Genomic DNA, 9,704 nt, shown 5'->3' on the forward strand with positions numbered 1-9,704 from the left:
TAATAGTGCGAAACACCATTTCCTCCAGCAGTCTCATCCGACCAATTGCTCGTCACCACAGAATGAAGAGTGAAAATACATTAGGATACACAACAGATTCATCAACATACTGCCCCGTCTGGACGCGCATCCAAAATCAAAAACAGAGCAAATGCACAAACCCATTTCCCATTTCACTGGGATCGTGCAAATACCAAATAATGACATGGATCTGACAGGTTGATCAAAGCTCCTCAAGATTTTTTTTTCCAGAGAGCAGGCCTTCATACAGAAAAAGAATGTGCCATAGTTGTTTGGTGTCTTGTTGTCTTGAATCGGCCATAGCATTTTCCATGCCCAGCTATAGTGTGGATCCCCATCATTCCTGGAGACTGACTAGGCAAAGACAAGCACAAGGCAGTTCGCCGCCATGATACCGTCATGTTTTCTTCTGGACTTTAAAGCCGAATATCCGCGGAACGTATTGCTGCGCTGGCTTCTGTGGCTTCAACTGTGAGTGGGTCATCATGAACATATGAGGAAACGTCGTCCCAAAGTATGCCCCGTCTGTATCTGTGGGAAGGCTTAAGGCGATACAAAGATTGACTAACATACAATTCGGCAGCACAAGAGAAATCGCACCTTGAACCAGTACTACAGATGCAAAAATATGGTACTCATAACTGCTGAAACAAAAGGGGCAGTCTATAACAAACATTAGGATGCAAAGGTCAAAGGCATGCAAAGTAAGTACCACTATTTACAATGTCTCTGCCCACAGTGATCACAAGGCAGCAAGACATTTTCGAAGCAAAGAGTTCGCGATCATAAATTCTTAACGTAAGGTAGGTAGTGTGATGTTAAGAAGGCACAATATCAATAATGGCACACATAAATATTCCTAATCTTGCCAGATCAGAGTATTTGCGATGGATAGACCTGCCAGTGCTTATCTAAGTATACAATGTTTACAAGGATACTGTCAGTCATTCAAAGCAACAGGGATGCAAAGGCAAGCAGATAAAACATCATTATTTACAATGCCTCCTCCGATTGATGAGAAAAGAGCAAAACACTTCTCTAGTTTGTAGATTCTTACTGAAAGGTGTGACATGAAGTTGAAAAAGACAGACCAGAAAAATAGTTGCAAGACTATGATTCCTATTCTTACCAGATTCAGAGAGGCTGCACATTTCAGGTTATAGATAAACGACCCGTGCTGTGAGTGTTTACCAAGGTAATAAGAAGTTTAAAAGGATACTGGCTTGGTGCTTCGATCTTGGGTAGTAGAGATCTTCGCATTTAGGGCAATATATCTTGACGGTACTGGTCCTAGCGATATCGGACTGGCCCATTGGAAGACAGGGCTGGCCAGAGCAGGATACGCGGGGGCACCTTCCAAAGTCACAGTTCTTGAACTTCTCCAGCTGAAGAAACATTCAGGTTTCCAAACAGATCAGTGTGGGGCAATGAGACCTGCTGCTGCTACTGTGATTGATATCGAAAAAGCATAAGCCATGCCGACAATAGGAGTTCATGGAAGTAGAAGGATGCTTACCATTGCCGCCAAGCCCTTAGTAGTCAAGATGTACCGGGCGTGGATCAAACCGTAAAGCATCTCCGCGGACGCGACAACCAGTTCATTCTGGTCATCGGCAAACACATCCTCTGCATATGTACACACACAGAGAGACGAAGGAAGCATAACTTGTGAGGATCAGAGCAACTTACTAGTACTAGCTTAGATGGATGATTGAGTGTTGAGTGAGTGAGAAGTAACAATTATCATGACATGACAATAATGATTAAGGAGGAGGTGTAGGTACCGCACCCTGGACCGGCTCGAGGTCGAGGATGAGATCGAGGGCGTGGTCGTAGTAGGGGACCTGGGCGCTGAGGCCGCAGAGGTTGAAGTCGTCCTGGATGTAGTCGTCGTCGACCTCGGCGAAGAACTCGTTGCCCCTCATGGCGCAGAACCAGTTGATCCAGAAGGTGTCGTCCGCCTCCGAGGAGCCGCCGGCGCTGCCCCCCTCGTCGCTGCTATCCGAATCCAGCTGCTCTGCCGCCCCGAACGCGCAAACAAACGTAATAAGATAGAGTAAGGCGGCGGAGGAGGTGGACGGACGGCGGGAGGGGGGGCGGAGGATACCTTTGGGCTTGGGGGCGGCCGCGGAGGGCGGCTTGGGCTTGGCGCCGCGGGAGGTGGAGGGCGACGGCCGCTCCGCGGCCGTCCGCAGATGCCTGTCTAACGCGTCGTTGATGCGCTTGCGGTCCATGGCCGGCGGCCGGCGGCGAGCTCGGCGGCTAGGGTTTGGGCTGGACCGGCGGCGGCGGCGACGGCGACGGGGGGGAGGAGTGGGACTGCAAGATTCTCACTCGTCCGTCCAAAGCGAATGTGGTGGGGAGGATAGATTCCTCCTACTCGGCCCAAGAGCGGCCCAGGAACAACATCGGCAATGTAGTGGACGTGCGCGCTTTAGCACTCGTGCAGTGAACAACTTGCTTTCACTTCAAAAGGATAAATAAAAAAAAGCTTAGGAGGGTTTAAGTCCACATTGGCGCTCGTATGTTTCTGAATTCACACCAGGCCTTTCGGTGATGTGCATTAAGTGGGAGGAGACGTTCCTGTCGACTACGAAGACGTTTGTGACGACTTTGTCAACCACAAGATGATGTGTCAGCTTGGTCTCTCAGAGGTGCTCATGGAGATAGGGTGTCCATGTGTTCATTCTCAGGTATGAGCGTGTGCTCGTGCATGTAAACGGCATTGATTGTATTGTGTTCAAAAAAAAAGTGCACAGCTTGCCTTCACTGGAAATTGGACCCAAGAAAACCTAGCTTGAAATCAAGGAGATTCTTTGTGAGTTGTTTATTTGATGAATAAATTCAGGTCTTCACTCAAAAAGCAATCATGATGAAAGTTTTGGCTGGCCATGAGTTGCAAGCACCAGCAACAAAATTGAAGTACAGCGGGCAAAACGGAAAAACAAAGGCTAGACACTGTCCAAACAGAGGCCAATTCTTTTTTGTCACTATTTTTTCTTTCTTTGCTCTTGTGCATTTTGTCCGCAATCCAAACATAAGTACATAACCATGACAAAGGAACGGTACTAGGGGCGGGGCAGGATTGATACATTTGGGATCAACATGACAACAAACAACAACAGCGAAAAAGATTGATTTCCAGTCGATACAATTTGATCCTGGCACTAACATTGCATTTCACAACAAACAACACAAGCAGCATATGGATGAAGTTCATATCACCACAACCTGCCAATTTCTCAGACTACAACCCTCCCCTCACCTCCTAACCTCTTTGCATTATTGCTTTAGCTCTAACAAAAAAAAAATTGCACTCTCCCTCATTGATATACTCTAACAAAGATGTACATGCCTTCCGCTCTTCCTCCGCGCGGGCCTTGTATACGTCACAGAATCCACGGCGCTCATGTCACGATGTCGTCGACCTTCGAGTTGAAAACAAAGCTGGGGAATGTGGTCGTTATGTCCCTGCAATGAGAAGCAGCCATCAATTAGCCAACTGCATGCTTCAACTCCGTATTACAGATTATAAACTGGACTTGAATGAGAACCGAGTAGTTCTCGGTTGGCTAGGGCGCACTCCCGTGAGCTCGCCCACCCGCATTCGAGGCGCAACCTCCGCAGGGTGCCCCATTTCTACCAAACGATGTAAAGTTGAGGGAGGGAACTTCCCCCTTGTAACCACGATTTAAAACTGAACTTGAATAATTTGCAGTTAAATATATGCCAAAGACCGTATTATCTGAGAGGCTAGGCAAAAATAAACACAGCTACTAAAATAAGAACGTGATTGTAGCAATCATATGGAGCACAGGTCAACAATGAACTACCAAGTGACAGGCTAACGGTTTTGCAAAAAATTCCCGCTATGTTGGTCAGAACTAGTTTTAACAGCGTGCTCGGTGCATAGATTGCATCAGCTACTTGTGTCTCTGGTGTGTGGTGTTATATGTTCTTAAGGAGATACCTTGTTTTGAAATCTAATAATTAATTCGCTTCATCAGATCAGAAGAGGATTAAAAACACAAAGTATCGTGTCGCACAATGCTTGGCATTTCCTTATATAATACTCTTTCTCGGCAGGGGTCTCTGTATATAACACTTACTTTAGGTATGGAAGAGTCATTATCTTCATCAAGGAGGGATTTCGTGAGACAAAGTTCTCCCACTCTGCTCTATCTATTTTTCCATCTTGATTCACATCAGCATCTGAAAATGTCTGCCAACAGCAACCATATCAGTCAATATCTTCTTAACTCTTATGAAGGCTCCGAATTTAAGTTATTCAAAACTTGAGTAACAGCTCAGGTTTTGGGCCTAAATATCCGTACCTTGTCAAGGATTGACTCGATGGTTTCATCTGATAACCTCATTCCTGATTCACTCAGAAGGGCGATAAGCATCTGCTTGACCTGTACAGTGTAGCGGTAGAAATTATGTCACCAATGACTAAAGGAGGAAGCACAGAAAAGTAAAACATTCAATGTCAGAGTCCAGAAATATGAGCGGATTAATTGTACTATAAGGTTTCAAGATATTGCAATCTTTATGTTTAGTTAACTTGGGATAGAAATTAAAATTAGTAAAATATGTGGCGATATAAAAACAAACAGAGTTTTAAATCACCTCTTTTCGTTCAATAAAGCCCGTGTTGTCCATATCATATAGCTTAAAGGAAACTGGCAAGCAATAGAAATTTTCAGGAAGCAGAAATATGGTATCAAAATGGACAAAATGAAACATCTGGATAATAACTTACAATCAATTTTCTCTTCCATTGGAATGCTAGGGTGAAATACATTTAGGGCTTGAACAAAGTCAGCAAAGTCAATGGCCCCCCTTTTCTTGACATCGAAGAGGTCAAATATCTGAAAGGTTACGTAAATTCAGCAAGTGTATAGGCGAGAGCATGCCAGCTCATATGAGATAGGTACCAGAATTCAGAAGCATAATAAAATGCAGAGTATGGCATGTCAAAACATACCCTGTTAGCAAAAATATTGTCCATCTTGCTCTTGAACAATGCAAGCTGGAACTCTTCCTGCACAAGAGAAAATACAGAGGCTGTTCAACATGATTGTAAGTTTATATACTTACTTACGATGAATCAGTCTAAGAAAATATCAGCACTCCATTTTTTCTCCAGAAGAATAAACAATGAGATAACTGTTTTTATGCATAAAAAGAAGAGCTTGAAATTCTGTTTACATGATTCATGTGCGGACAATTAAGAGTAGAAAGTAAGCAAGCATGACAGCTGAGTTTGATATTTGGACACATTAGGTAGGTAGGTTGTGGAGAATATTTTCATTGTACTGTGGCGCAAAACTCTGCCCTGTGGAAAAAGGACAAGCTAATGTGATAAGCATTAGGCCCAGTCCACAAGCTTGCATGACGGTTACAGATGCACACGATGCTTACATAAATGGAGACTATATCAAACTTTTGAAAAATAATGAATGCAGATCTGGAAACAAACACACCACCCACCCCCTTGATTTGGAAAGATTCTAGCTGCACCACAGAGACGCCTGCGTGTCTTTCTTGCATACGCAGAGTTAACAGGCCGGCACCAACCAGAAAACGGCAGCTTCCCTGAACAGGGTTTCAGAAAATGGCCGGACCACAGAGCCGGTCCATCTTTTTTCAACATTGAAATAAATAACGTGTTTTGCAAACAAAAGAAAAACATGGCAACCATGATGAGGAGGAACAGTGCTATGTGATAAGCATTGGGCCCAGCGTAATAATATGTTCTAGCGTGGCGCAAAACCCTGGCCTGTGGTGGAAAGAGGGCAATCTTAATTATGTGATAAGCATTAGGCGCGATCCGCAAGCAGGGGTATACATGATGGTTACAGACACACACGATGCTTAAACAAAACGCAAAACCATATATGAAATGAAACTGTTATATGTGTAAGGCAAATGGCTGTAGATGCGGATGAGGAAACCAACACATTGCCCTCTTCATTTGGAAAGAGTCTAGCTGCATCACGGAGACAAAGACACGGCAGCTTGTCTTTTATACAGAGCTACGAGGCCGACAACAACTTGCTTAAACAGGGCATTAGAAAATGACTGGACCATGCCTTAAAAAAAAGACTAGCGGAGGGCCAGTTGTGTTTTGTTTTGTGCAGCTCTGTAATGAATGATTGATGTTTTTTTTTTGTGTGTGTGTGTGTAGGAAATGAAAGAAGAGATGGGAAAGCAGGGAATGCCTAGAGGATGTTTTGGTAATTGATGTACCTTGTTGATGAGGCCGTCGTCGATGACGGATCCGCTGATTGTCTTGAAGAGCTCGAAGAGCGCCTCGACCTCGCTGACGCTGACTGTACAAGGAGCAGGAGCATGTCGTGAGTTGGATTAATTAAGGTATAGGAGTACAAGTGAAATTGGATGGCTGGGGCTGGGAGCAGAGGTGAGGTGGGTTCCGGTACGTACATGCGGTCTCGGCGGCGAGCTGCATGGGGTCGTCCTCGTAGCCCGGGTAGCGCCGCCTGGCCCTGGCCCTGGCCGTGGAGTGGAAGCACCCCATTGTTTTGTTTTCGTTTTGTTCCTCCTCCTCCTCCTCTTCTGGGGTTCCGGAATGGGGGGCGGGATCGAACAGATGGCGGTCGGTCGAGGTCCCTGCCGCTAATGGTGGAAGCTAGGAGGGATCCGGGCGAAGCAGGCCGGTGAACCGGTCATCGGCCGGGGGGGGGGGGGGGATGGGTGATTGGAGGAAGACAAACCTGATGCTGGGTAAGGGTAAAGGGAGGGGAACCCTAGGTGTAGGTAGGTCGCTTGTTTGGTGGGAGGCGGGATGGAGCTCGCCTGCCGCCGCTCGCCGGCGCCGCGGGAGGGGGGCGGCGGACCGCTGGCTACAGTTGTTTGTGGGATGGACGGGATCCGTTTGTTTCTACAGTAAGTAGTCTTTATATGCGACGCGAGCGAGGCAGAGGTTGGGTTTTGGTTTTGGTTTTGGTTGGTGAAGGGAATCCGTTTGTTTGTTTGTTTGTTTGTAGCAGCAGAGGAGAGGAGAGCAGAGATGAGATGGAGGAGTTAATTCGGTTTCTTAACAGCCAAGCCAAGGGTCCATCTCAATGGTGCTGCCTGCGTCAATGGACCTGCGTGGAGAGATCCACCCTGGCGCGGCGTCTACCACCAATGCTAATGCTGCTGCTGCTGCGTCATTAAGCGTCGTTGGCGTTTTTGTAGAAAAGTCCTTCTGTTCTTTCGAAATCAACCTGCAGTCCTATAGTAAGTGGAAAAAACGTTTCACGTCGTGGCGCGGATCTCGGCGGGGAACGGCTGCAGAGGTTGCAACTCTGGCCGAGCTCGGCCAAGGGGAGGGCGGCGGCGCGCGGATCTCGGCGGGGAATGGCTGCAGAGGTTGCAGCTCTGGCCGAGCTGGCCATGGGGAGGGCGGCGGCTCGCGGATCTCGACGGGCGACGGGCGGCGCGACGGCTGGGCGCGGGGGCTTCTTCCCTCGGGGCTTCGATCTGATTACAGACGAGGAGATCTTCGAGGACTACGAGGCGGCCGTGCCCTTCTACGCGTTGACCGGCCTGGGCGTCGCCGTCCACTGCGACGCGCAGTCCACAAAATATGAAGCGATCTAGGGTTTTGCCCCCGCCACCGTCCCCTCCGCCTCTGCCGACGCCGGCGATGCGGGGCCGCCGCGGTGGACGCGCTGTCCCTCATCGACGTCTCCGGCGAGGAGGACGACTTCCTCCTGGACCTGGCCTCGCCGCCGCAGCACCCCGACCCGCCGCCGCCGCCCCGCCCCACTCCAGGTGAGTCAACCGGCTCGCCGTCCCCCGTGACCGTTCCTTCCATTTCGGCGCGTGCGTGGGTCTCGCCTCCGATCTGACGCGCAGTGCTGCGTTTTCCCCCCTCTTGCAGCGGCTTCGGCGGTGGCCGCCGATTCGGAGCAGCCCGCCGCCGGATCTCCTCCTCCTCCTCCGGCGGGGCAGGCCGTGGACCCCGCGGAGCAGGCCCCGGAGCGGGCGCAGTCCCCGAAGAAGGCCAAGCCCAAGGGCGGCGTCAACCTCCACAAGAGCCTCGCCTGGGACAAGGCCTTCTTCACCGGCGAAGGCTGGTCTGAGCAGGCGTTCTGGATACCGAGGAATTGGGCATTGTGAACAGCACTTTCCGCAAGTCGCATGGTTCAAGGCTACTGCCAGGAATAGCAGAGGAACTGAGGAGGTCAACCGAGTCCACTACCTCAACGCTGGACAGCGAAAGCTTTGTGCTGGAAATCCTTGAGACAGAGCTGTTTGACAATGTCCGTGCTTCGATTCAGAGAACACTTGGAAAACCTGATAAAGCTCCAGGCGTGGCTTTTGCTAGCTCAAAGACCCCTAGGGCAACAGCAAAGGCACCTCCTGTCACAGGTAGCATGTTACAAACTCACAAGTTGATGCGAAATGCTAATTTCTTATGTTGTGACTTCAGGGAGCACCGTCTGCTCTATTTTTTAATTAATGTGATTGCCGTGTTGCTACTTTCCAGCGAGAAATGGGGTTGATCGGATACCTCCTGTTTCCTGCAGTACTTGTTAATGCTGCCTCAGATAAGGCCTCCTGCTTCAACAAGCAATGGGTCCGTTGGTGGTAGCAAGCAAAGGCCCCAAGTCACCCTGAAAGAGCCTGCAGCTGGAAGAGTGGTATGTTACATGCCTGTAATTCCAAAATATCCATGAACTTTCTGTAGTTTAGCTGTCTACCCCTAACTAGAGGTTTAGGATTTGTAGAGGTTTAGGATTTGTGGGGTGCTTGCTACATTCACCAGGATGCTATAATTGTAGTGAACCATTTCTTGCATTTACCGATAATTAGCTTACTTGTGAAACCTTATTGCGGAACTGCACGGAACTAATTAAAAAAGCTCCAGTTAGATAATTTTGTTATCTTTTAGGGGGAACAAAGCTGGCCACTTGCTTGTATAAGGGCAACGGAACGGCAGGTGGGAATTGACTGTTTAGTCGGTGCTACTGGCATTGCTTGGTGGAAGGGTATATGTAAAAAATGTTTTCGCTTCTCCAACGTATGGCGGAGGGCATTTTGTAGATAAGATATACCAGTAGCAAGTAATTTGTGTTGTAGTCTTAACAAGGATGACGTGGCATACGGTACGGGTGCCAACAGAAAGCGACCACATCCGCAACGCAAGACCGCAATAGAGTTGCTTTTGCTGGCTGCCCCAAGCTTGATCTCGATTCTAGGAAATACTTACTACGTAGCCGACTGGTCGTGCCTTAGAGACAAAGGCAGAGAAAGAGATGAGCGTCGCCTTAGCCGCGTGAGCAAATCACACGGACGGAACCACAAAATCACGGCAGCTACCGGCACGCTTACGCCGCTGATCCGGACCGGAGGCAACCACAACCTCACCTTGGGGCTGCCCAAACCCTGTGCACTCGATTTATAAGGTATGAACACGATACAAAATTAAAATGTAGTTTGGATTTGTCATATACCAAAATTACACAAAATCATGATTTAAAAACATAAATAAAATATACAAACAACATATCTCTCCTAATAATAAAGCGCGGAACGCTTATGTTGTCCGTCGTGGTAGTTTTGCAAAACTGTGATATTTTTGTCCTGTTGGAATATGAGAGCATCACTTTATTTTTTGTTCAATCACAGAAAATGGATCACGACTTTTAATCAATCATTGTTGCTTGTAA

The 9,704-nt window shown here is 48.0% G+C and overlaps 2 protein-coding genes and 1 pseudogene across 3 annotated transcripts; 1 reads left to right on the plus strand and 2 right to left on the minus strand.

The window, feature by feature from the left end:
* On the minus strand, positions 1-2,403 carry LOC123450082 (putative casein kinase II subunit beta-4). 2 transcript variants are annotated; one of them, XM_045127487.1, is made up of 5 exons: positions 2,129-2,403; positions 1,811-2,038; positions 1,538-1,647; positions 1,241-1,406; positions 1-552 (listed from the first exon to the last, which is right to left on the minus strand). In XM_045127487.1, exons 1-5 carry the CDS (start codon positions 2,253-2,255, stop codon positions 419-421), a joined length of 765 nt encoding a protein of 254 aa, XP_044983422.1. In that variant the 5' UTR covers positions 2,256-2,403; the 3' UTR covers positions 1-418. The 2 variants fall into 2 exon arrangements, with proteins under 2 accessions (XP_044983422.1, XP_044983421.1); XM_045127486.1 differs by having other exon boundaries at positions 1,811-2,376.
* A 732-nt stretch (positions 2,404-3,135) lies between these two features.
* Positions 3,136-6,912, minus strand: LOC123450084 (calcineurin B-like protein 1). The gene is made up of 8 exons (XM_045127488.1): positions 6,469-6,912; positions 6,274-6,356; positions 5,009-5,065; positions 4,784-4,892; positions 4,651-4,703; positions 4,356-4,436; positions 4,131-4,243; positions 3,136-3,492 (listed from the first exon to the last, which is right to left on the minus strand). The coding sequence occupies exons 1-8, from the start codon at positions 6,560-6,562 to the stop codon at positions 3,429-3,431; spliced, it is 654 nt and encodes a 217-aa protein (XP_044983423.1). The 5' UTR covers positions 6,563-6,912; the 3' UTR covers positions 3,136-3,428.
* Positions 6,913-7,386: 474 nt separating this feature from the next.
* LOC123450940 lies at positions 7,387-8,865 on the plus strand (annotated as a pseudogene).
* Positions 8,866-9,704: the final 839 nt, after the last annotated feature.

This window comes from Hordeum vulgare, chromosome 4H (genome assembly GCF_904849725.1).
Source record: "Hordeum vulgare subsp. vulgare chromosome 4H, MorexV3_pseudomolecules_assembly, whole genome shotgun sequence".
Lineage (NCBI taxonomy): Eukaryota > Viridiplantae > Streptophyta > Magnoliopsida > Poales > Poaceae > Hordeum > Hordeum vulgare.